This window comes from Oncorhynchus nerka, linkage group LG2 (genome assembly GCF_034236695.1).
Source record: "Oncorhynchus nerka isolate Pitt River linkage group LG2, Oner_Uvic_2.0, whole genome shotgun sequence".
Taxonomy (NCBI): Eukaryota; Metazoa; Chordata; class Actinopteri; order Salmoniformes; family Salmonidae; genus Oncorhynchus; species Oncorhynchus nerka.
The window spans coordinates 6,164,266-6,191,921 of NC_088397.1; the positions used below are offsets into that span (position 1 = coordinate 6,164,266).

Sequence of the window (27,656 nt, forward strand, 5' to 3'; positions counted from 1 at the left end):
CTGGGCACCTTAAAAAGACATGAACGTATACACACAGGAGAGAAGCCTTACTCCTGCTTTGACTGTGGGGCGAGTTTCTCTCAACTGGGCACCTTAAAAAGACATGAACGTATACATACAGGAGAGAAGCCTTACTCCTGCTCTGACTGTGAAAAATGCTTCAAAAGATCAACTGCTCTAAAAGTTCACCAAAGAAATCACACAGGAGAAAAGCCTTACTCCTGCTCTGACTGTGGAAAGAGTTTCTCTCAACTGGGCGACTTAAAAACACATGAACGTGTACATACAGGAGAGAAGCCTTACTACAGGTCAAAAGTTTCAGAACACATACTCATTCAAGGGTTTTTCTTTATTTGACTATTTTCTACATTGTATAATAGTGAAGACATCAAAACTATGAAATAACACACATGGAATCATGTAGTAAACAAAAAGGTGTTAAACAATTCAAAATACATTATAACTGAGATTCTTCAAATAGCCACCATTTGCCCTGTTGACAGCATTGCACAATATTGGCATTCTCTTACCATGAGAAAGAGATTTCACAATCTTATCTTATTCATCTTTAATGTTGACATTCAGCTCCATTGTTTGACTGCAGTCTTCCAGCTTCACTGATGCCATCTCTGGATTCTGCAGTGCAAACTGGTCTCCAGTGTCACAATCAGGACCCAGTGAATGTAGGTTTGGACTCAGTGTGGAAGGAGAGAAGAGGCCTGCGTTTGTCCTCACTGTGGATGTTACCGGCCTCAGACTTAATTCCAGTTGTCCTGTAGTAACATTGAGAAACAGACACAGAAAGTTGTCTTGACAGTTCTGGCACTTTCTTTATTCTCAATAAAATATATAATATTTCTTCTTGTTAAATGATCTATTTCAGTGCTTGACTTGGACTGAAATAGGTGTCGGTACTCATTTTTAGGTGCAGGAGCTCCAAAATACTGTTAACATTCTGTCCAAGTTAAGCACTGATCTCATTTCAATATATCTGGTAGATAAGCATTTAGAACGAAACATGAATTCATTACAATTAGACAAAATACCTGTTTTAATTAGTCTACACAACGTAAATGTACTTAACCTATAATAGATTTTCCCGAATTCGCATAAATGACTAAAAACCATTTAGTACAAGGTTGCAGTATGTTTCAGGCAGCACTATGTACTATTTTCCTGAATAACCTTGTCTTCACTGTATTATTCCAATCAAAAACCAATAGTATTTCCGTTCACATCATAGTAACATTTATAGATAAATATAGAAACAACTGTATATGTCTGAATATTAGTATACATGTAGAAAACTGATAATCATTACATTCTGCTTCAGAACTGTAGTGTGACCGTGAAATTGTCTCTGTACCTACACTGAAGTCTGTTGAAGCAGACAGAGTGGGTGCCACCATTTTACCAGCTTGTGAATTTTACACAAAACCAATAACATGCTAAACAAACTCAGATATCTAAAATAAATAGATTCTTGAGGAAATTATGTACACTGCTCAAAAAAATAAAGGGAACACATAAACAACACAATGTAACTCCAAGTCAATCACACTTCTGTGAAATCAAACTGTCCACTTAGGAAGCAACACTGATTGACAATACATTTCACATGCTGTTGTGCAAATGGAATAGACAACAGGTGTAAATTATAGGCAATTAGCAAGACACCCCCAATAAAGGAGTGGTTCTGCAGGTGGGGACCACAGACCACTTCTCAGTTCCTATGCTTCCTGGCTGATGTTTTGGTCACTTTTGAATGCTGGCGGTGCTTTCACTCTAGTGGTAGCATGAGACGGAGTCCACAACCCACACAGGTGGCTCAGGTAGTGCAGCTCATCCATGATGGAACATCAATGCGAGCTGTGGCAAGAAGGTTTGCTGTGTCTGTCAGCGTAGTGTCCAGAGCATGGAGGCGCTACCAGGAGACAGGCCAGTACACCAGGAGACGTGGAGGAGGCCGTAGGAGGGCAACAACCCAGCAGCAGGACCGCTACCTCCACCTTTGTGCAAGGAGGAGCAGGAGGAGCACTGCCAGAGCCCTGCAAAATGACCTCCAGCAGGCCACAAATGGGCATGTGTCTACTCAAACGGTCAGAAACAGACTCCATGAGGGTGGTATGAGGGCCCGACGTCCATAGGTGGGGGTTGGGCTTACAGGCCAACACAGTGCAGGACGTTTGGCATTTGCCAGAGAACACCAAGATTGGCAAATTCGCCACTGGCGCCCTGTGCTCTTCACAGATGAAAGCAGGTTCACACTGAGCACGTGACAGACGTGACAGAGTCTGGAGACGCCGTGGAGAACGTTCTGCTGCCTGCAACATCCTCCAGCATGACCAGTTTGGCGGTGGGTCAGTCATGGTGTGGGGTGGCATTTCTTTGGGGGGCCTCACAGCCCTCCATGTGCTCGCCAGAGGTAGCCTGACTGCCATTAGGTACCGAGATGAGATCCTCAGACCCCTTGTGAGACCATATGCTAGTGCGGTTGGCCCTGGGTTCCTCCTAATGCAAGACAATGCTAGACCTCATGTGGCTGGAGTGTGTCAGCAGTTCCTGCAAGAGGAAGCCATTGATGCTATGGACTGGCCCCCCCGTTCCCCAGACCTGAATCCAATTGAGCACATCTGGGACATCATGTCTCGCTCCATCCACCAACGCCACGTTGCACCACAGACTGTCCAGGAGTTGGCGGATGCTTTAGTCCAGGTCTGGGAGGAGATCCCTCAGGAGACCATCCGCCACCTCATCAGGAGCATGCCCAGGCATTGTAGGGAGGTCATACAGGCACATGGAGGCAACACACATTACTGGGCCTAATTTTGACTTGTTTTAAGGACATTACATCAAAGTTGGATCAGCCTGTAGTGTGGTTTTCCACTTTAATTTTGAGTGTGACTCCAAATCCAGACCTCCATGGGTTGATAAATTTGATTTCCATTGATCATTTTTGTGTGATTTTGTTGTCAGCACATTCAACTATGTAAAGAAAAAAGTATTTAATAAGAATATTTCATTCATTCAGATCTAGGATGTGTTATTTTAGTGTTCCCTTTATTTTGTTGAGCAGTGTACATCCATTCAGACAAACCCAAAGTATCTAACGTTAGCTATGTGACTTCTAAAATTGTTTATCACATTCTTCACTCAGTTTGACACAACATAACACATCAAACCTTTACCAAACGTGATAATACCTAAACAGGTTTGTTACCTAGCATGGTATAACATGTTGTTACCTAGCATGGTATAACATGTTGTTACCTAGCATGGTATAACATGTTACCTAGCATGGTATAACATGTTGTTTTGATATTAGGAAGTTTAAACCGGCTATTACATACCTGTCGTAATAAATAGAAACCAACACAAAGGTTCTTGACATCACAGTTCTGGCTCTTTCTTTATTCTGAAGAATGTTGTGTACCCAGAACTTCCTGTTCCCCCACTACCACAGTGCAGCCACAGGTAGAACAATGAGACAGATATTTCACCGGATGTAGGAATGTGAAGCATCTGCTTAGCATTTCCACTCACTATCAAATATGGTAGTGAGAGGAAGCCCACTGGCCGGCAGTGGGAGTAGATGGAACGAGATGGATTTTGGTCGACATTCTGCAAATGTTCTAATCGATGAAACATCTGATCTTAGTAGTTTTCTGTTACCAAAACTAAAAGCAGTTATGAGCAGAGTGGACCCAGTTTTGTAGACTTCACCCTTTGCAAAAGTTATTATTATTATTTTTTTAAAGACGTTGAGAAGGAACGCAAAGTCGAATTGAGTTATTGCACACGAGTGCTTCATAGAGGAGGCGTTCCCGAACAGAAATATGCAGATATGCACTAGAACGCGCCAATAGGATCTCGCTAGCACGTGCTTGGCTCTGCCCACTATGACTTATCTCTTCTCATTGGAAAAGACCGGCTGTTGTCCATCTTGGTTTGGTGGATACTTGGAATGGCCCTACCCTGTTATATGAGAAGGGAAGTGCTTAATTTCAGTTGGATCCTCCAGCACCTGTCACTTTTTTTGTCTTTCGTTCTGGAACCCATTTGCCAGAATCAGGTAGCCTACCTCTTGTGGCATGAAAAATAATTTCCACTGTTAGCAAAGTAAACATCCTAATTAAAGGAATCAGAGTAATTACATTTGGACAAGCTGTCGTACACGTCGAACCAGACCATCCTAAACATGTTCAAAGGGTGACATGTCTGGTGAGTATGCAGGCCATGGAAGAACTGGGACATTTTCAATTGTGTACAGATCCTTGCGACATGGGGCAGTGTATTGTCATGCTGAAACATGAGGTGATGGCGGAGGATGAATGGCAGGACAATGAGCCTCAGGATCTTATCATGGTTTCTCTGTGCATTCAAATTGCCATTGTTAAATTCAATTGTGTTCATTGTCTGTAGCTTATGCCTGCCCATACCAATACCCCGAAATCACCACAGGGCACACTGTTCACAACATTGACATCAGCAAACCGCACGCCCACACAACATACTGGTGGTCTGCAGTCGTGAGGCTGGTTGGGCATACTGCCAAATTCTCTAAAACAACATTGAAGGCGGCATATGGTAGAGAAATTAATATTACGTTCTCTGGCAACAGTAGTCCTTTCGGTCTTGGAGGCCCAAAAATGTCTCAGCTGCAGATATGAGGTCCAGATTCTTGGACTTCTTGTGCAGTACAATTAATAACTCTGGCGATAAATACTAAAAACATCCACCTTCACAGTAAGTGTATCCAGATCACTTGATTGACGTACAACATTTACAACTGGTTGAGGTGCATCCACCACCATATCTGCATCAGAACTGTGGCCTTTTGCCCCTATAACTCTCGTCACCACCTCCACATCTACTCCACCTCCACATAAGAGATTTGCTGTACAGCCCTGATCCTTGACACCTCAACCACTTTCACCCTAACAGGGCACTCTGGGAATTCAAGAATATGACCCCCATCACAGTTGCAAAATGTTACATTCACATACTTTCAATAACATATTCCTAGCCTGATACCACAACACAGGGTATTTGGCTTGTAGCTACTGATGGATTCTGGGTATTAACTCCTGACCTTGGGATAGGGTTAATTATAAGGTATCCTATTGAAATATTGAGAGCTTACACCAGAAGTAAATGGTTATCTGTAGGGAAGGTATATAGTGTGTGCAATTAAGCTTGGAATGTGCTGAGTGCAGGGAAAGCAATCACGTGTCAGGTATTGATAAGGGGAGAGAGCCATGGATTAGTGATGAAGGGGGTTAAAGGTCAGGTCACTTTTTTTCCACCAGGTATAGGCTAGTTGAGAACAAGTTCTCATTTACAACTGCGACCTGTTCAAGATAAAGCAAAGCAGTGTGACATAGACAAGAACACAGAGTTACACATGAAATAAACAAACAAGCCAATTACACAATAAGTCAATGACACAGTAGAAAAAAAGAAAGTCTATATACAGTGTGTGCAAAAGGCATGAGGAGGTTGGCAATAAATAGGCCATAGTAGTGAATAATTACAATTTAGCAGATTAACACTGGAGTGATAAATGAGCAGATGATGCAAGTAGAGATACCGGTGTGCAAAAGAGCAGAAAAGTAAATAAAATAAAAACAGTATGGGGATGAGGTAGGTAGATTGGGTGGGCTATTTACAGATGGACAATGTACAGCTGCAGCGATCGGTTAGCTGCTCAGATAGCTGATGTTTAAAGTTGGTGAGGGAAATATAAGTCTCCAACTTCAGTGATTTTTGCAATTCGTTCCAGTCACTGGCAGCAGAGAACTGGAAGGAAAGGCGGCCAAAGGAGGTGTTGGCTTTGGGGATGATCAGTGAGATATACCTGCTGGAACGTGTGCTACGGGTGGGTGTTGTTATCGTGACCAGTGAGCTGAGATAAGGCGGAGCTTTACCTAGCATAGACTTATAGATGACCTGGAGCCAGTGGGTCTGGCAACGAATATGTAGCGAGGGCCAGCTGACTAGAGCATACAGGTTGCAGTGGTGGGTGGTATAAGGTGATTTGGTAACAAAACGGATGGCACTGTGATAGACTGCATCCAGTTTGCTGAGTAGAGTATTGGAAGCTATTTTGTAGATGACATCGTCAAAGTCGAGGATCGGTAGGATTAGTCAGTTTTACTAGGGTAAGTTTGGAGGCGTGAGTGAAGGAGGCTTTGTTGCGAAATAGAAAGCCGACTCTAGATTTGATTTTAGATTGGTGATGTTTAATATGAGTCTGGAAGGAGAGTTTACGGTCTAGCCAGACACCTAGGTATTTATAGTTGTCCACATATTCTAGGTCAGAAGTGTGGCTAAAAGGGCAGCGAACGGTTGGAGAGCATGAATTTGGTTTTACTAGTGTTTAAGAGCAGTTGGAGGCCACGGAAGGAGTGTTATATGGCATTGAAGCTCGTTTGGAGGTTAGTTAGCACAGTGTCCAAGGAAGGGCCAGAAGTATACAGAATGGTGTCGTCTGCGTAGAGGTGGATCAGGAAATCTCCCGCAGCAAGAGCGAAATCATTGATATATACAGAGAAAAGAGTCGGCCCGAGAATTGAACCCTGTGGTACCTCCATAGAGACTGCCAGAAGTCCGGACAACAGGCCCTCCGATTTGACACACTGAACTATATCTGAGAAGTAGTTGGTGAACCAGGCGAGGCAGTCATTAGAGAAACCAAGGCTATTGAGTCTGCCGATAAGAATACGTTAAGGGAGAAAGACACGTTTATGGCTGTATCACTTTGTATCTTAACTGCTAGGCAGAAAACTGTTTGTTCAGATGTGTAGGAGGAGACTCAGCCTAGGAGAAAGGGTTAAATATCAGTGCTTGTGTGAGCAATGTCTTTCTCAAATGCAGCTATTATTGATCCTCTGAGAAGAATAAACATGGTTTGAGCTTTCATAGTGTCCGTTGAGTTTTTACTCTGAGAATTAGAACCTAACACCACTAAGTAACAAAATGGTCCATACATATATAGTGTTAACGTAGTGTATATATATATATATATATATATCATGATACCTTAATAAACCAAGAAAGTATCAAAGATCAGAAATGAACAGCCTGTGGAGAAAAAGCGATACCATTGAATAATGTGCTACGTTACCCAGAGGCCCTTTGCACATGATGTTAAGCTTGCATGTGAGTGACAATCATTTTAGTCCAAGGATATGATCGAAAGGCCTCAATCATCTTAAAATGGAAGAAGTTTGGAACCACCAATAATCTTTCTAGAGCTGGCCCTCCGGCCAAACTGAGATCGGTGGAGAAGGGCCTTGGTCAGGGATGTGACTAATCAGGATCGAGTGGAAAGATGAAAGGAGCAAAATACAAAGAGATCCTTGATGAAAACCTGCTCCAGGGTGCTCAGGAACTCTGACTGTGGCGAAGGTTCACCTTCCAACAGGACAACAACCTGAAATACACAGCCAAAACAACGCAGAAGTGGCTTCGGGACAAGTCTCAATGTCCTTGAGAGGCTCAGCCAGAGCCCAGACTTGAACATCTCTGGAGAGACCAGAAAATAGCTGTGCGGCAACACTCCCCGTCTAACCTGACAGAGCTTGAGAGGATCTGCAGAGAATAATGGGAGAAACTCCCAAAATACAGGTGTGCCAAGCTTGTAGCGTCATACACAAGAAGACTCGAGTCTGTAATCACTGCCAAAAGGTGATCAACAAAGTACTGAGTAAAGGGTCTGAATACTTATGTAAATGTATTATAACATTGAGAAAAAAAGTTTTATAATTTTGTTAAAATTTCTAAAAACCTGTGTTTGCTTTGTCATTATGGAGTCATTTGTCATTTGCTTTGTCATTATGGGGTGTGTAGATTGATGAGGGGAAAACCAATTTTATAATAAGGCTGTAACATAACAAAATGTGGAAAAAGTCATGGGGTCTGAATAATATTCCAAAATACTGTATGCTGAATCCTTTCAACAAGGTTGCTTCCCCTCTCTAAGGAGTGTTTTACTCTCATTCTGAAGCTGGATAATCCCCAACAAAATGTGAAAGTTAGACCGATTTCTCTTCTGAAATCTGACTCAAGAATTAGTGCTAAAGCCTTAGCCAGGAGATTGGACAGAGTTCTCCCATATCTAATACACAAATACCAAAATGGCTTTGTGAAAAACCATCAAGGTTTTCACAATGTGAGGAGAGTACTAAACATAGGGGACCCGTCACATGTGCACTGATACTGCCATACTCTCACTTGATGCAGAGAAGGCATTCCATAGAGTTGAGTGGTCTTATTTCAAGTGCTTAAGAGATTTGGGAACTACTTCGGTAAATGGATTAAGATATGATACACAGACCCCACTGCAGAAGTTGCAACTAACAACTTTTTTCACAATTTTTCAGATTTTTAGGGGGATGAGACAAGGATGTCCGGCCAGTCCAGGGCTCTTTCTTTTAGCTATAGAATCCTTTGCCATTGCAGTAAGGGCCCAAACGTCAATTAGAGGAATTAAAACATCAGATTTCGAACATTGAGTGGACCTGTATGCTGATGATATCCTCTTATTCTTAACAGATCTAAAGAACTCTTCCTTCTCCAATTGTTTTATTTAACCAGGAAAAGCCTATTGAGACCCAGGGTCTCTTTTTCAAGGGAGACCTGGGCAAGAAGGCAGCAACAATCAATACATTACATCATTAAAAACATACAACATGATCCAGCACCCCCAAAAAACATCCCATCAATATTTTAAATTTATTCAGTGGCACTAACATATCTAGTTGAAGCATGGATTGTAGACTATTCCATGCCTCTCGTGCACAAGAAGAGAAGGCAGTCTTGCCTAATACTGTGAATGTCCTGGGGACTTTGAGTAGCAACCACCTAGCAGACCGGGTATGGTCACTGCTGGTGGTGAAGGAGACCAGAATACAGAGGTAAAGAGGGAGTTTACCCAAAAGGGCTTTGTAGATGAACACATACAAATGTATCTTTCTGTGCATATAAAGGGAGGTCCAATCTACCATTTGGTACAAGGTGTAATGGTGGGTGAGTGACTTGGCATTTGTAGTAAAGCGCAAGGCTGCATGATAAACAGAGTCCAGTCTCTGTAAGACAGAGGAGGCTGCATGATAAACAGAGTCCAGTCTCTGTAAGACAGAGGAGGCTGCATGATAAACAGAGTCCAGTCTCTGTAAGACAGAGGAGGCTGCATGATAAACAGAGTCCAGTCTCTGTAAGACAGAGGAGGCTGCATGATAAACAGAGTCCAGTCTCTGTAAGACAGAGGAGGCTGCATGATAAACAGAGTCCAGTCTCTGTAAGACAGAGGAGGCTGCATGCATATACAGAGTCCAGTCTCTGTAAAACAGAGGAGGCTGCATGCATATACAGAGTCCAGTCTCTGTAAAACAGAGGAGGCTGCATGCATATACAGAGTCCAGTCTCTGTAAAACAGAGGCTGCATGCATATACATAGTCCAGTCTCTGTAAAACAGAGGAGGCTGCATGCATATACAAGTCACCATAATCAACAACAGAGAGAAAATTTAAGCAGCTTTGTCACAAGATTATCCACATGAACTTTGAAGGACAACTTGTCATCCAACCAAATACCTAGGTATTTGTAGGATGACACGTTTTCAATGGATAAGCCACCAGATGTGACAATGCTAACCTTCTCTGGCAGAGTTCTAGCTCTGGGAAAGGTAATGAATGTATTTTTTTGTACATTCAAGACCAGTTTGAGACCATAAAAGGGAGGCCTGCAGTGACTGGAGCTCTTCAGCAGCCTGAACCATAGAAGGAGCACATGAATATATGACTGTATCATCTGCAAATAGATGTAACTTTGCTGGTTGCATCCCATTTCCCAAATCATTAATAAAAATTGAGAACACTGGAGCTAAAATTGAACCCTGGGACACCTATATTCATTTCAAGAAAGCGAGACTTGTGATTGTCAGTATATACACATTGTGTTCTGTCAGAAAGATAATTCCTAAACCAATTTACTGCCCCTTCACAGAGACCAATGTTTCTGAGTCTAGCTAGCAACAATTCATGGTCAACTGAATCAAAGGCCTTTGATAAATACACAAACAGAAAAGGCAGACTGAACCCTGCTCAGTATGTTCTTTTCAATGAAGGAGCTTTTTAACTGAGTTCACTAGGGATTCATAGACTTTGGCCAGGATAGGGAGTTTAGAGATAGGACCATAGTTATTAACATCTGAGGGATCTCCACCCTTTAGCAGTGGGAGGACATAAGCTGATATCCAAATGCTGGGTATGGAATTGGTCAAGAGACTCCAATTGAAAATGTGAGCCACAGGTTCAGTAATAATACCGGCTGCTATATTTAAGGACGTCGGAGTCCAGGTTGTCTGGACCTGCAGACTTTTTAGTGTCTATGGCCTTTAGTGCTTTATAGACATCAGTATAAGAAACAGGCTCAAAGTTAAAATGGTTCACATGAGAGCCTATATCATAGTTGACTGTAACAGAGCTGACATTAGAGTCCTGGGTCCCACCATTATCAACAAACTGAACCAGCATATATGAAGTGCTTGTTAAAACCCCTACAATATGGGCTTCATCTTTCACATCATTAGAATCCATCATTAAATGGTCAGGAAGGTCAGAGGATACATTAGAACCTGACACTGATTTGATTCGCTTCCAGAACTTGGTAGGGGTGTTTAGGTTCTCTGTGACGACATTTAAATAGTCATCTGATTTGGACTTCCTGATCAACCCTGTGCATGTGTTTCTTAGCGCTCTGAAGGAGTTCCAGTTAACAGGAGCATTTGTATGTCTAGTTTGAGCCCAAGATATATTTCTCTTTCTAACTTCACAACTTGAATTGTGACAAGTTATCTGAAAGTTATCTGAAAACCAGGGAGTGTCCCTTCCACTGATTCTACATTTCTTCACAGGGCTTATCACAAATGGACACAAATTTCATATAAAAATAGTCCCAGGCAGTGTCAACATCGGGAATCAGAGTCACTCTGTCAATATTGTTTTTTTAAAATTATATATTATGGTACAGATCATGTAAGAACGCTTGCTCATCAAACTGTCTAAAATGTATTTTCTAAATATAACGGGGTTTGGCTTTGGTCATTTTTGTATTTCTAACACAAGCAATTGCACAGTGATCACTGACATCATTACAGAATATCCCAGTTGATGTGTGTTTGTGAGAGGTATTCGTTAGAATAATGTCCAAAAGAGTTGATTTGTTAGGTGCTCTGGGATTCCGTCTGGTTGGGAACATTAATTAATTGAGCGAGATCCAGAGTGTCACACAGTTCTTTAAAACAGTCTGATACAGATGTAAGAATGTTCCAGTTCAAATCTCCCACAATAATGAATTCAGAGTCCTTTAACTTGAGCAGGACATCAGAAAGAGAGTTTAGTGCGTCTCCCAAAGCCAAGGGGTCTGTAGCAGCCGACTACAGTGATGTGGGAGTCCTTACATACTTTCACTTTAACCGCAAGCAATTCAAAATGTTTGGCTTGGTAATCGAGAGAATTTCAGAGGTGTTAAACTCAGATTTAACATAAATTGCAACCCCTCCTCCTTTACTCATCCGATCAGCTCTAGAAACCATGTACCCATCAATAGAAATCCAGTTATTTGACACAGATTTCTTCAGCCAAGTTTCTGATGAAACCATTATTTCTGCATTTGTTGTTTTGGCCCATATTCTAATCATGTCTATTAATACCATTAACATGCAAGAGGACAAAACCTTCTGTTTTTAAATCATAGGGAGTTGGTAGAGATTGCATGGTATCTACCCACCCAGGGTTTGGTCGCACATTACCAGAGATCAACAATAAAAGCATAACAATATATCTCAGTTGACCAATGCGTGAGGACTTGGCAGAGCCAACACCATTGTCAATAAAACAAACAGTCTTTTGACACAGGAAAAAAAAGTAAATCAATAGTTTGAGATCTTGGAAGTATGCCATCAAGTGTAGGTCCAGTTGCGTTTGAGTGGTACAAATGCAGAGACCAAGTTCCTGGTGGTATTGACATGATGGTCTCGTCTGAGTGTTTACAAATTGTAGGACATAAGGCGAAGATAATTCACTGACCCATTGATCATCCAGCCTATTTAATCCAGGATGGCATTGAGTAAAGAGCAGGCACAGTAACAGATACATAATGCCGGATTTTAGAGCTATTTCAGCACAGGTGTGCAACGACCAGTAGACTGTTATGCAGAACGTAGATGTTCCCACGGCCCAAGGTGCATCAGGTTTTCCAATCCGATGACCGCTTCTCCGCTCCTAACCTTCAGTGTGCACCAGCGCTGGCGTAGCAGGCCTTGCACGCAGACAGACGCTCCTAACCTTCAGTGTGACCAGCGCTGGCATAGCAGGCCTTGCGCGCAGACAGACGCTCCTGACTCGGCAAGTTCCAACTCCAGAAAGGTGTCGGAAAATAAAGGTTAATTAAAATAAAAACAACTCTGCTCCCTTTAAGAAACTAAAGAAGAATACCATTAATCCATTTGTTAAAAACACCAATTATATGGCACAAAGAACAGCAATATCTGGGTGAATCCCCTGTATTATCCAGTTTTACACCAATTTGGTGTAATGACAATTTCACACCTGGTAAAATTGACTAGGGGTTTAAATAATGGTCAAGAAAGGGTATTGTTAAAGTAATGGACTGGTTTAAAGAATTGACAACGACAGGTATTGTTGGGGCGGCAGGTAGCCTAGTGGTTAGAGCGTTGGACTAGTAACCGAAAGGTTGCAAGATCGAATCCCCAAGCTGACAAATGAAAAACATATCTGTTGTTCTGCCCCTGAACAAGGCAGTTAATCCACTATTACTAGGCCATCGTTGAAAATAAGAATTTGTTCTTAAAACGGACTTGCCTAGTTAAATAAAAGTTTTTTTTTAATGATAATAATTTTAAAAAAGTTATGGACTGGTTTAAAGAACAATAAAAAAAAAAGAGGGTCTCATGTCGTTTGAAGAACTAAAGGGAAGATTTAACGTGAAGCTTTTCCAGTCTAAAACAATCAACCCTACAACTTCCTTTGACCACATTAGAAACGCTCTCTGTTAAATGTGTGTTATGGGAGAGGTCACATGACGTCATTACATGGGAAAATATCACCCTTGTTAAGCTCCACAAATTTGACCCTAATACCCCAGACCTGTGTGTTAAATGTAACACGCATTTACACACCTTGTATCATTGCCTGGAGGAATGTGCTGAGATTTAAACATTTGACCTCAGTACTAAGCTACATCTCTGAGATGACCTCTACCCCAATACCATTAATCCATAAACTATGCCTCCTAAATCTTTACCCAGAGAATATCTCTTTACATAGGAGGGAAAAATTTAAAAATGTTTGACATCTGTCTATAACAAGCTAGACGTTCAATTGCTCTCCACTGGAAGTATGTCAGTTCCCCCTCACTTGGTCATTGGTTAAAATAATTAACATCAAGCCTGGTTTTTGAAAAATGTACTTATATAGTGAAAAAGAAAGCCCCAGAGTTTCATAATATTTGGGATCTGTTTTATGAGTTTTGCAAGCCAGTGATACTGTAGAAGTGATGCTGTAGAAGCCAGTGATGCTGTAGAAGCCAGTGATGCTGTAGAAGCCAGTGATGCTGTAGAAGCCCAGAAGCCAGTGATATTGTAGAAGCCAGTGATATTGATACTGTAGAAGCCAGTGATACTGTAGAAGCCAGTGATGCTGTAGAAGCCAGTGATACTGTTGAAGCCACTGATACTGCAGAAGCCAGTGATACTGTAGAAGCCAGTGATACTGTAGAAGCCAGTGATATTGTAGAAGCCAGTGATATTGTAGAAGCCAGTGATATTGTAGAAGCCAGTGATATTGTAGAAGCCAGTGATACTGCAGAAGCCACTGATACTGCAGAAGCCAGTGATACTGCAGAAGCCAGTGATATTGTAGAAGCCAGTGATATTGTAGAAGCCAGTGATATTGTAGAAGCCAGTGATATTGTAGAAGCCAGTGATATTGTAGAAGCCAGTGATATTGTAGAAGCCAGTGATATTGTAGAAGCCAGTGATATTGTAGAAGCCAGTGATACTGTAGAAGCCAGTGATACTGTAGAAGCCAGTGATATTGGCTTGACGTACAGTACCATTGGAACTGTAAAACTGTATATTCTCTATTTTTTTATGTGAATTTTGGCTCTAGTTGAAATGCAATCTGCATTATCTGCAACTGCACATTATACTTTTTAGTTATTTTTATTATTGGAAATGTTCTGGTTCCCTTCCCCAGATCTGTTCCTCAACATAATCCTTTCATGGAGCTCTATGGACAATTCCTTCAACCTCGTGGCTTGGTTTTTGCTCTGACATGCACTGTCAACTGTGGGACCTTATATACACAGGTGTGTTCCTTTCTAAATCTTGTCCAATCAATGTAATTCACCACAGGTGGAATCTGAATCAAGTTGTAGAAACATCTCAAGGATGATCAATGGAAACAGGATGTACCCGAGTTTAAGGTTGAGTCTCATAGCAATGGGTCTGAATACTTATGTAAATAAGGCATTTCTGTTTTTAATTTTGAATAAATGAGCAAACATTTCTCAAAAAAAAACTGTTTGCTTTGTCATTATGGGGTATTGTGTGCAGATTGATGAGGAACTTATTTAATACATTTTAGAATAAGGCTGTAACGTAACAAAATGTGGAAAAAGTAAAGGGGTCTGAATACTTTCCGAACGTACTGTATGCATTCATATAAGTAGGCTGTGCAATACAAAGGGGGAATAAAACTATTCTAAAAGTGGGTCAGAGTTGAAAGCTAAAAGGGGGGTCATGAAAATTATGAGCCATATCATCCTCCACTCACTATCACAGGGGTTAGAAACGACACACTCATTTCATAATAGAACCCTAAAACTGGCAGTTGGTCTACTTCACCTGTTAGTCTCCTCTCTGAGCACTCCAGATAGCCCAGTGAATAAAACAAATGCTGACAATACTGGTGTCAAACCATGAAAGTGTCAGTAGCATGAAATAATATTTACCTTCTCATTGAAACAGTTCATCATGAAACAGTTCTACTGCAACTTTTCATGCACAGCGGGAAGTTGGAATGAACACAGACTTAATTAGAAAAAACCTGTGCTTACTAAGAGAAACCGATTTCTCCTCCTCTTCATCTTTAATGTTGGCATTCATATCCAGTGTTTGACTGCAGTCTTCCAGCTTCACTGATGCCATCTCTGGATCCTGCAGTGCAAACTGGGCTCCACTGTCACAATCAGGACTCAGTGTGGAAGGAGAGAGGCAGGCTGGGTTTGTCGTCACTGTTGATGTTACCGGCCTCAGACTTAATCTGATTTGGCCTGTAGTAATAAAGAGAAACGAACACAAGTTATTGGTTTGACAGTTCTGTCACTTTCTTTATTCTAGTCAATTATGTAATTACAATAGATCAGGTAGCTAAGCATTGACAACAAAACATTCATTCACATTAGACAAAGTACATACTTTAAATTACACAACACAAGTGCACGTAACCATAACATGCCATTTATAAAAAAGAAAACGTCTCCTTTAAGCAGTACTTCAAAGTATTTTTACTTAGTTACTTTACACCACTGCTAATTGTATTTCCCGTTCACACCATAGTAACAATTATAGATAAAGATTGAAACAACTGAATGTGTCTGAATATTAGTACACATGTAGAAACTGATAATCATTACATTCAGCTTCAAAATAGTGCGACCGTGAAATTGTCTATCACTCATGCACCTGCACTGCTACCCCATTCAGAGACGCTAACTGCTTTAGTACACCAGCACTGCTACCCCATTCAGAGATGCTAACTGCTTAAGTACACCAGCACTGCTACCCCATTCAGAGACGCTGACTGCTTTAGTACACCTGCACTGCTACCCCATTCAGAGACGCTAACTGCTTTAGTACACCTGCACTGCTACACCATTCATAGATGCTAACTGCTTTAGTACACCTGCACTGCTACCCCATTCAGAGATGCTAACTGCTTTAGTACACCTGCACTGCTATCCCATTCAGAGATGCTGACTGCTTTAGTACACCTGCACTGCTACCCCATTCAGAGACGCTAACTGCTTTAGTACACCTGCACTGCTACCCCATTCAGAGACGCTAACTGCTTTAGTACACCTGCACTGCTACCCCATTCAGAGATGCTAACTGCTTTAGTACACCTGCACTGCTACCCCATTCAGAGACGCTAACTGCTTTAGTACACCTGCACTGCTACCCCATTCAGAGACGCTAACTGCTTTAGTACACCTGCACTGCTACCCCATTCAGAGACGCTAACTGCTTTAGTACACCTGCACTGCTACCCCATTCAGAGACACTAACTGCTTTAGTACATCTGCACTGCTACCCCATTCAGAGACGCACTCACAAACTTCTACAGATGCACAATCGAGAGCATCCTGGCGGGCTGTATCACCGCCTGGTACGGCAACTGCTCCGCCCTCAACCGTAAGGCTCTCCAGAGGGTAGTGAGGTCTGCACAACGCATCACCGGGGGCAAACTACCTGCCCTCCAGGACAACTACACCACCCGATGTTACAGGAAGGCCATAAAGATCATCAAGGACATCAACCACCCGAGCCACTGCCTGTTCACCCCGCTATCATCCAGAAGGCGAGGTCAGTACAGGTGCATCAAAGCTGGGACCGAGAGACTGAAAAACAGCTTCTATCTCAAGGTCATCAGACTGTTAAACAGCCACCACTAACATTGAGTGGCTGCTGCCAACACACTGACACTGACACTGACTCAACTCCAGCCACTTTAATAATGGGAATTGATGGGAAATGATGTAAATATATCACTAGCCACTTTAAACAATGCTACCTTATATAATGTTACTTACCCTACATTATTCATCTCATATGCATACGTATATACTGTACTCTATATCATCGACTGCATCCTTATGTAATACATGTATCACTAGCCACTTTAACTATGCCACTTTGTTTACATACTCATCTCATATGTATATACTGTACTCGATACCATCTACTGTATCTTGCCTATGCTGCTCTGTACCATCACTCATTCATATATCCTTATGTACATATTCTTTATCCCCTTACACTGTGTATAAGACAGTAGTTTTGGAATTGTTAGATGACTTGTTGGTTATTACTGCATTGTCGGAACTAGAAGCACAAGCATTTCGCTACACTCGCATTAACATCTGCTAACCATGTGTATGTGACAAATAAAATTTGATTTGATTTAGTACACCTGCACTGCTACCCCATTCAGAGACGCTAACTGCTTTAGTACACCTGCACTGCTACCCCATTCAGAGATGCTAACTGCTTTAGTACACCTGCACTGCTACCCCATTCAGAGATGCTAACTGCTTTAGTACACCTGCACTGCTACCCCATTCAGAGATGCTAACTGCTTTAGTACACCTGCACTGCTACCCCATTCAGAGATGCTAACTGCTTTAGTACACCTGCACTGCTACCCCATTCAGAGATGCTAACTGCTTTAGTACACCTGCACTGCTACCCCATTCAGAGATGCTAACTGCTTTAGTACACCTGCACTGCTACCCCATTCAGAGATGCTGACTGCTTTAGCATCTCTGAATGGGGTAGCAGTGCAGGTGTACTAACTGCTTTAGTACTTATTGACGATAGTATCTTCTGACCAGGGGAGTTTTCTAAGATCCATGACACTAGTCTTTTTCCACATTTTGTTAATTGACAGCCTTATTCTAAAAATGATTAAATTGTTTTTCCCCCTCATCAATCTACACACAATAACCCATAATCAAAGCCTAAACAGGTTCAGAAATGTTTGCAGATTTATTACAAATAAAAATATATATAGAATCACCCACCCCTCTTGTTGGCGGAGAGACCATTTAGCAGTTTTAAAGCTAATTTCAGGCTAACGTTCTGTACCCAAAATCCCTAATTTGTTTAGGAAAAACATTCCCTATCCCTCAACCCTTGCTCTCTTTACGTGACACATGTATGCATGGCTAGAGAACCTTCTGTTATTATTACTCCAGAATGTCTGTTATTCCAGAGGATGAGTCGGATGGGATTCTTTCCCCCCCAAACGGACCCCTGTAATTCTTTATTTTTCCCCCAAACGGCCCCCTGTAATTCTTTATTTTTCCCCCAAACGGCCCCCTGTAATTCTTTATTTTCCCCCCAAACGGCCCCCTGTAATTCTTTATTTTTCCCCAAACGGCCCCCTGTAATTCTTTATTTTCCCCCAAACGGCCCCCTGTAATTCTTTTTTTTTCCCCCAAACGGCCCCCTGTAATTCTTTATTTTCCCCCAAACGGCCCCCTGTAATTCTTTATTTTTCCCCCAAACGGCCCCCTGTAATTCTTTATTTTTCCCCAAACGGCCCCCTGTAATTCTTTATTTTTCCCCCAAACGGCCCCCTGTAATTCTTTATTTTTCCACAATTGGCAGTTATGATGCAAGCCTGGAGGATTTTATTCTAGGAGTGAAGATACAGTATTTCAACATGTCCAGGTGATTGGGCCACACTGGTAACTCCAGCTTGGTTTCTAAACCAATCTATCCTATAGTGTCACCCTAATATTTGAATTGAGAAAGTGTGATCATAATCATTGGCATATTTTAGCGATCTGCAGTACATCCTAAATGCCCCTCAGCCTTCAGATGTGAGCTAAACAGTTCAATTTCACCCCAGATGCATTTTAAGCCTATGGATGAGAACGTTAATCATTTACAAACCTTTAGGTCAGTTGTATGCTGCTGCTTTGCGATCTATTAACAGCAAAGGTTGCATTAAATTGACTCAATATTTTTTACTGATGCATTTGGTAATATTCAATTCATAAACACAAAACATATAAACAAAAGCATTCACTGTGAAAGTTGAGAGGCTGCATGTAGCCCATTCATTATGCGCAGTACTTAACTGATTCGATATATTGAACTATTGTTTTCTTGTGTAAACCGAGAGCAACACCTGTCAAACGCAGACATTTCTCTCAAAACACAGGGATGTCGATTTGCACCGGACTAGTATTATCAGAGGACTTTGGATTTTGCCCCAAAACAGTAGGTTATTCTGGTTGGAATTGTTACTCTCCTGCCATGTAAATCTTACTGCCATGGCAGATTCGAACGGGACAAAAATGCAAGATGTTTTATGCTCGTGCACATAATTACATAACCCGACCTCCCCCAGTAAAACGACTCCTGTCCGAATAGGGCACAATAGGGCCTGACCTATAGCCAGGGCCGCTATTTGCCATTCTGCTCCAAAAGTTCCACCCCCAGCAAAACTAGAACAGTCCCAGTTAGTAAAATGAAGTTGAAAAGACAACTAAAATATGTATTTTCCAGACATTGAATGCAAGGGAAGCCAGCAATCGTTTGTCCTCCCTTAAAAAATAATAATAATAGCCAATCAGCATTGACCTAAACTGACTGGGCTCAGCTGTGATTGGTCCTGGCCCACCAAAAACAAGTGTCAAGAGAAGCCAGTTTGGATTTGCCTTCAGACCAATCACATCACATCAGAAGCCAAACATAACTGACATCTCAATGTGTTGTTGTCCTCTGGTGGATAGTTGGCTAACTTAGAAAAGGGACGATTTTAGCCATGGATGGAGATATAGGGATTTAGACTTACGGCCTTACTTAATTCTCCACTGGCCAATGATTATAACAGTGATTCTGATCCAACCATACATTGCGCCCCGTGACCTGAGAGGATGGAAGTTCAACATGTAGCTAGATGTAATATGCTAATATTACCTAACTGGCCTGGCGCATCGTTTCCCATGAAAGTAAGTTAGACTAATGAGCAAAACGTTTTGCCAGGTAGCCGAGGACAACATAAACTAAACGCATTTACTCTACGACAGTCATAGACCTTTTAGGCAAAATGAACGAGGAGGATGGCATTGGTGTTTCTCTACAAGTAGTCAGAAAATGTTGGAAACATTACCTTGCTTGACCATGCTGTAGGTAATGTAATTGTTTGTTACACACAATATGTTTAATAGACTTCACCCAACAGATGTTGCTCTCCGGTTTTGTAATGAAAACGAGTGTGTGGTTGAATTTATTCTGCCAGTGTCTTCTTATTGTCTCTGGCCTTAGTCCTATATATCACGGTGGCAAGACATATGAACTAACAGCTTAATGTGGACACACATAGGTTGTCATATGTTTTTGTTTGTTTTTTGGGGCTTGGCTTCTGCAGTGACTTCCCATGCACCATCTGATTTCAGATTATCAATCCTTACAAAATAGTTTTTCTATATCATCATTTGAAAGTTGTGTAAAAGGCAGTTGTTTTGGAGAATATCATTGATTTTCGTATAAGATACACATTTGCACGTGTTTTTTCTTGACTGATTACAATTTGATTGATGTGGTTCTATTGTACGTCATCATTAAACGCAGAGAGTGCGCACCGCCATTTTACCAACTCGTAAGACTTTATTTTTACACAAAGCCAATAAAATCTGAAATACATTGATTATATATAAATTTACATTTTGATACACTTTCAAAAAGAAAAATCTAGCTACGTGACTTGCAAAATCGTTTCACGTTTTTCACTCACTCGGTTTGACACATAAATAACACACAAAACCTTTACCAAACGTGGTAATACCTTGACGGATGTGTTACCTAGCATGTTATGACGTGGTCTTTCGACATTGGAAAGTTTAAACTAGTTATTACATACCTGTAATAATGGGCACAAAGGATACCGTGTTCACAGCACAGTTCTAGCGCTTCCTTTATCTGAAGAATGGTGCCCGCTTCCCCGGAACTACTTCTCCCTCTGCTTTGGAGTTTAACGGCGGTTGGAATCGAATATGTAGCAGTACCGCCCCCAACTGGACTATAATATAAACACATTGCACTTTAAAATACAAAATGGGAAAACGGGAAAAGCAAAAACGTATTTTTTTTTTTTTTAAGAACTCTACAATCATTAAAAACCCACTACCCCATTCCACTACTTTGACCCGATCTGCTCCTCCACCATGCCAACGGCCTGGGAGGACGAGACACCACCACCCAACACACCCTGTAACTCTTCTGAAGTTAAATACCCAGATACTTCTCTGCAGCTGCCTCAATTATTTTCTGTGACTTACGTTCCACCTCTGAGGTACAGATGAAGCCAACCTTCTACGAAGCCAACCTTAATGAAGCATACAGTATATCACTCAAATCAAATTGTTCTTGTCACATGCGCCGAATACAACAGGTGTAAACCTTACCGTGAAAGGCATACTTAAAGACCCTTAACCAACAATGCAGTTCAAGAAATAGAGTTAAGAAAATATTTGCTAAAATATATATATATATATTAAGTAACACAATAAGATTACATAACTTCTAATGACTACTGAAAAGTCCAAAATTATATATATCTTACAAGGAGGGTTTGAATTTGAACTTTTCAGTAGTCATTAGAAGTTATGTAATCTTATTGTGTTACATTTTATGTCCATTAAAATAACATAAAATTGATAGAAATACAGTGTAGACATTGTTAATGTTGTAACTAACTATTGTAGCTGGAAACGGCAGATTTTTTTATGGAAGTCCGTGCTCCCAAATAGTAGAAATCGTGTGATTCATAAGGTTACATGATTCATTAGCCCCACATAGCTATAAAAATAAATGATGCAATTTTATGGCCATTAAATAACACACAACATCATGCCGTATTTAGATAGTGGAATAGGTCTAGTCTAAATTATATTTACTTTCTGTTTTGCAGCTCAGGCGGTTTTTCTAGACAATGCTCTTCTGTGTCTCTATTGTATAATTCTCACACAAGTCATTTGCTGAAGGCTCAAGCCTATATTACGCTATCTACTGGTACAATGCAGTTCTAAAACAAGATCTAGACTTTTATTTTGAAAATGAAACGGGAAGCTGCAATTATTGACTAGCTACATTCGGTTTTTCAGATTCCACATTCCAGACAAAAATGTGTATATATAAAAAAGATCTGTAACCGAGTAAAGGGAGACGTAAAGGAAACACTTAAGTGTAAATGTTCATTCATGGTCGTAACATAGTACGTTTACAGATTATTATTTTTTTACGGTTACGTTACATGTTTCACGCACGGTTTTTCTTACGACTCAATGTCCCGGAGGAGGAGGAGTCGGTGGCACCAACCCCCTTCTCATGTAATGGGGTAGGGCTATTCCAAGGATCCCGGAACGTACGGACGGTTGCACTGTGGTAGTGGGGAACAGGAAGTTCCGGACAGGCGCGCAACATTCTTCAGAATAAAGAAAGCGTGCAGTCTAGAAGATAATCATTGTGTCCGTCTCTATTTATTACTACAGGTATGTAATAGAATATTTACATTTCTAATATCGAAAGAACATGCTATGCTAGGTGACAAATATTTTAAGTTATTAACACGTTTGGTTAAGGTTTGATGTGATATTTTTGTGTCAAACAGAATGAAGAACGTGATAACTACTTGACAAGTTCCATAACTAGAGACTTGGTTCGTCTGAGTGGATGTACATACTTTTCTCAAAGTAAATTCTGCGTAAACGGGCTTCGGGCAGTGCGGGTGCAGCAGAGAGAGACAATTTGACGGTTGCAGTACTGTTTTGAAGCTGAAAGTAATTATCCGTTTTCGACATGTGTAGTAATATTCAGACATATTCAGTTGTTTCAATCTTTTTATAAATGTTAGTATGGTGTGAACGGAAATGCTATTGGTTTTGTATTGTAACAATATATCGAAGGCAAGGTTATTCAGGAAAATAGTACAAACAAGCTGCGACCTTGTAATACATGGTTTTTGTCATTTATGCATGTACATTCTGTATCTACTATAGATTAAGTGCTTTTAAGTTGCATAGCCTAATTTAAAGCATGTACTTTGTGTCTAATGTGAATTGATTAATGTTTTGTTGTCAATGCTTATCTACCTGATCCATTGAAATGAGATCAGTGCTTGACTTGGACAGGAGCTCACTGGAGCTGAGTACCAGCACCTCAAATGTCTACTGCTTGAGCTCATGTTCCTCTTATAGAATATTAACTCAAAAGTGTTGTGGAGATCCTGCACCTAAATATAAACAGTACTGGTCCCTATTTCAAGTCAAAACAAGTCAAACACTGACTTGGATAATTGAACAAGAAATATAATATATTTTTAGAAAATGTCAGAACATTCAAGACTAACTTTTGTCTGTTTCTCTTTATTACTACTGGCCGACTTGAATAAAGTCTGAGGCCGGTAACATCAAGTGAGGACAAACCCAGCCTGATCTCTCCTTCCACACTGAGTCCAAACCTACAGTCACTGGGTCCTGATTGTTACAGAGGAGCATAGTTTGCACTGCAGGATCCAGGGATGGCATCAGTGAAGCTGGAAGACTGCAGTCAAACATTGGAGCTGAATGTCAACATTAAAGATGAAGAAGAGGAGGAGAAGATGGGGACATCTGTTTCTCATGGTAAGAACAGGTTCTATCTAAGTTTGTTGTTCGTTCCAACTTCCAACTGTGAATGAAAAGTTGCTGTAGAACTGTTTCAATGAGAAAGTAATGTTATTTCATGCTACTGAGACTTGCATGGTTTGACACCAGTATTGTTCTATGAAATGAGTCTGTCATTATTAACCCTTGTGATAGTGAGTGGATGATGTACAGGGCATTCAGAAAGTATTCAGATCCCTTGACTTTTTCCATATAATGTTACGTTACAGCCTTATTCTAAAATGAATAAAAAATATATAAATAATCCTCATGACTAAGCGAAAACATTTGCTTCCTGTTTCCATTGATCATCCTTGAGATGTTTCTATAACTTGGAGTTCACCTGTGGTAAATTCAATGAATTGGACATGATTTGGAAAGGCAAACACCTGTCTATGTAAGGTCCCACAGTGCATGTCAGTGCAAAAACCAAGCCATGAGGTCGAAGGAATTGTCTGTAGAGCTCTGTGACAGGATTGTGTCGAGGCACAGATCTGGGGAATGGTACCAATACATTTCTTCAGCTTTGAAGGTCCCCAAGAACACAGTGTCCTCTCCATCATTCCCTAATGATAGAAGTTTGGAACTACCAAGACTCTTCCAATAATTGTCTGGCCGGCCTGCCAAACCGAACAAGCTGGGGAGAAGGGCCTTAGTCAGGGAGGTGAGCAAGAACCTGATGGTCACTCTGACAGAGCTCCAGAGTTCCTCTGCGGAGATGGGTGAACCTTCCAGAAGGACAATCATCTCTGCATTACTCCACCAATTAGGCCTTTATGGTAGAGTGGGCAGACGGAACCCACACCTGAGTAAAAGGCACGTGAAAGCCCACTTGGAGTTTGCCAAAGGGCACCTAAAGGACTCTGACCATGAGAAACAAGATTCTCTGGTTGGATGAAATCAAGATTGAACTCTTTGGCCTGAATGCCAAGCGTGATGTCTGGGGGAAACCTGGCACTATTCCTACGGGGAAGTATGTTGGTGACACTATCATGCTGTGGGGATGTTTTTCAGCGGCAGGGCCTTGAAGACTTGTCAGGATCGAGGGGAAAGATGAACAGAGAAAAGTACAGAGATCCTCGATGAAAACCTGCTCGAGTGCTCAGGATCTCATACTGGGGCGACGGTTCACGTTCCAACAGGACAATGACCCTAAGCACACAGCTAAGACAACACAGGAGTGGCTTCAGGACAATTCTGAATGTCCTTGAGTGGCCCAACCAGAGACCGGACTTGAACCCATTCAAACTTCTCTGGAGAGACCTGAAAATAGCTGTGCAGCGACGCTCCCATCCAACCTGACAGAGTTTGAGAGGATCTGTGTGCCAAGCTTGTAGCGTCATACCCAAGAAGACTCAAGGCTGTACTCGCTGCCAAAGGTGCTTCAAAAAAGTACTGAGTAAATGAGTCTGAATACTTATGTAAATGTGATATTTCAGTTATTTATTTTTTAAATTTGCAAACATGAAAAAAAAACTTTTACTTTGTAATTGTGGGGTATTGTTTAATTAGTGTTTAATTGCTATATTGTAATTACTTTGCAACCATGGCCTATTTATTTCCTTAACTCACCTCATTTGCACTCACTGTATATAGACTTTTTGTTTTCTTTTGTTCTACTGTATTATTGACTATGTTTTGTTTATTCCATGTGTAACTCTGTGTTGTATGTGTCAAATTGCTTTGCTTTACCTTGGCCAGGTCGCAGTTGCAAATGAGAACTTGTTCTCAACTAGCCTACCTGGTTAAATAAAGGTGAAATAAAAATAAAATGTGTGTAGATTGATGAGGGGGAATAAACATTTGAATCATTTTAGAAAAACGTAATGCAACAAAAAAAAGTCAAGGGGTCTGAATACTTTCCGAATACACTGTTTCCCGGTGTAGACCAGTAGACGACTTAGATAATTGAACATTAAGAAATATAATGTTTAGAGAATAAAGTGCCAGAACTGTCAAGACAATAACTTTGTGTCTGTTTCTCTTTATTACTACATCAACAGTGAGGACAAACCCAGCCCTCCTCTTTCCTTCCACACTGAGTCCAAACCTACAGTCACTGGGTCCTGATTGTGACAGTGGAGCCCAGTTTGCACTGCAGGATCCAGAGATGGCATCAGTGAAGCTGGAAGACTGCAGTCAAACACTGGAGCTGAACGTCAACATTAAAGATGAAGAAGAGGGGGAGAAGATTGGGACATCTGTTTCTCATGGTAAGCACAAGTTTTAAGTTTGTTGTTCGTCCCAACTTCTCCACTGTGCATGAAAAGTTGCTATAGAAGGAGTCTGTGTAGTGACTAACCCTTGTGATGGCGGTGAAGGATGAAATGGCTCATCATTTTCACTCCTTTTGTACCTTTTTAGCTTTTGACTCTTACCCCCTTTTAGAATAATTGTAATTCTCTTTTTGTGTTGTACAGCCTACTGATATGGATACATGTCACCAATTACAGTAGGAAGAGAACTGGCCACCCCTTGAGCCTGGTTACTCTACGTTTCTTCCTACATTTCTTCTTCAGAGTTTTTCCTAGCCACTGTGCTTCTACATCTGCATTGCTTACTCTTTGGTGTTTTAGTCTGGGTTTCTGAAAAGCACTTTGACAACTACTGATGTAAAAAGGGCTTCATAAAATACATTTGATTGACATGTATATCGCACCAACTGAGTGGTTCTTCTGATGTTGTTCACACAGGAGACCATGTTGAGACATTCTCTACATCCGGAGAGCAGCTGGAAGATCGCAGAGCTTCGAGATTTCACCATTGCCCACATTGTGAGAAGATTGTGCCATTTCTATCAAAGCTAAAAATACACCTAAAAATACACACAGGAAATAATCTGTATTCCTGCACTGACTGTGGGAAGAGCTTCACCACATCAACTAAGCTAAAAGTTCATCAGAGAACACACACGAGAGAGAAGCCTTATTCCTGCTCTGACTGTGGGAAGAGTTTCTCCCGATTGGATAATTTAAACACACATGAACATATACATACAGGAGAGAAGCCTTATGTCTGCTCTGACTGTGGAAAATGCTTTAAAACAACAGCTGAGCTAAAAGTTCATCAGAGAACACACACAGGCGAGAAGCCTTACTTATGCTCTGACTGTGGGAAGAGTTTCTCTCGACTGGGCCACTTAAAAATACATGAACGTATGCATACAGGAGACAAACCTTACCCCTGCTCCAATTGTATAAAATGCTTCACAACATCAACTGAGCTAAATGTTCATCAGAGAACACACACAGGAGAGAAGCCTTACTTCTGCCCTGACTGTGGGAAGAGTTTCTCTCGTCTGGGCAACTTGAAACTACATAAACGTGTACATACAGGAGAGAAGCCTTACACCTGCTCTAATTGTATAAAATGCTTCACAACATCAACTGATCTAAAAGTTCATCAGAGAATACACACGGGAGAGAAGCCTTACTTATGCTATGACTGTGGGGCGAGTTTCTCTCGACTGGACCACATAAAACTACATGAACGTGTACATACAGGAGAGAAGCCTTACATCTGCTCTGACTGTGGAAAATGTTTTAAAACAACAGCTGAGCTAAAAGGTCACCAGAGAACGCACACAGGAGAGAAACCTTACTCCTGCTCTGACTGTGGGAAGAGTTTCTCTCAACTGGGCCAGTTAAAAGTACATGAACGTAAACATACAGGACAGAAGCCTTACTCCTGCTTTTATTGTGTAAAATGCTTCACAACATCATCTGAGCTAAAAGTTCACCAGAGAACACACACAGGAGAGAAGCCTTACTCCTGCTCTGACTGTAGGAAGAGTTTCTCTCAACCGAGCCACTTAAAAAGACACCAAGGTATACATAAAGGAGAGAAGCCTTCCTACTGCTCTGACGACGGAAAATATTTGAAATCATCAGCGGAGCTAAAAGGTCATCAGAGATCACACACAAGAGAGAAACCTTACTTCTGCTCTTACTGTGGCAAGAGTTTCTCCCGATTGGGAAATGTGAAAATACACCAACGGATACACACTGGAGACAAGCCTTATCACTGCACTGACTGTGAGAAGAGATTCTCTCAACAGAGCAATTTAAAAAGACACCAAAGTATACATAAAGGAGAGAAGCCTCATCAGTTCTCTCAGACCAGCGAAGATTAG

The 27,656-nt window shown here is 41.2% G+C and overlaps 1 protein-coding gene and 1 long non-coding RNA gene across 2 annotated transcripts; one reads left to right on the forward strand and one right to left on the reverse strand.

Moving 5' to 3' along the window:
* LOC135572502 (zinc finger protein 271-like) lies at positions 1–27,656 on the forward strand (the record flags this gene model as incomplete). The annotated part of the gene is made up of 3 exons (XM_065020539.1): positions 1–299; positions 26,366–27,357; positions 27,526–27,656. Coding segments are annotated over 3 exons (1,422 nt in total), but the record flags the coding sequence as incomplete, so codon positions are not given.
* LOC135573382 (uncharacterized) lies at positions 332–20,819 on the reverse strand. Its single transcript, XR_010464704.1, has 3 exons — positions 20,743–20,819; positions 15,146–15,361; positions 332–773 (listed from the first exon to the last, which is right to left on the reverse strand). It is a non-coding gene; the product is annotated as an uncharacterized LOC135573382 (long non-coding RNA).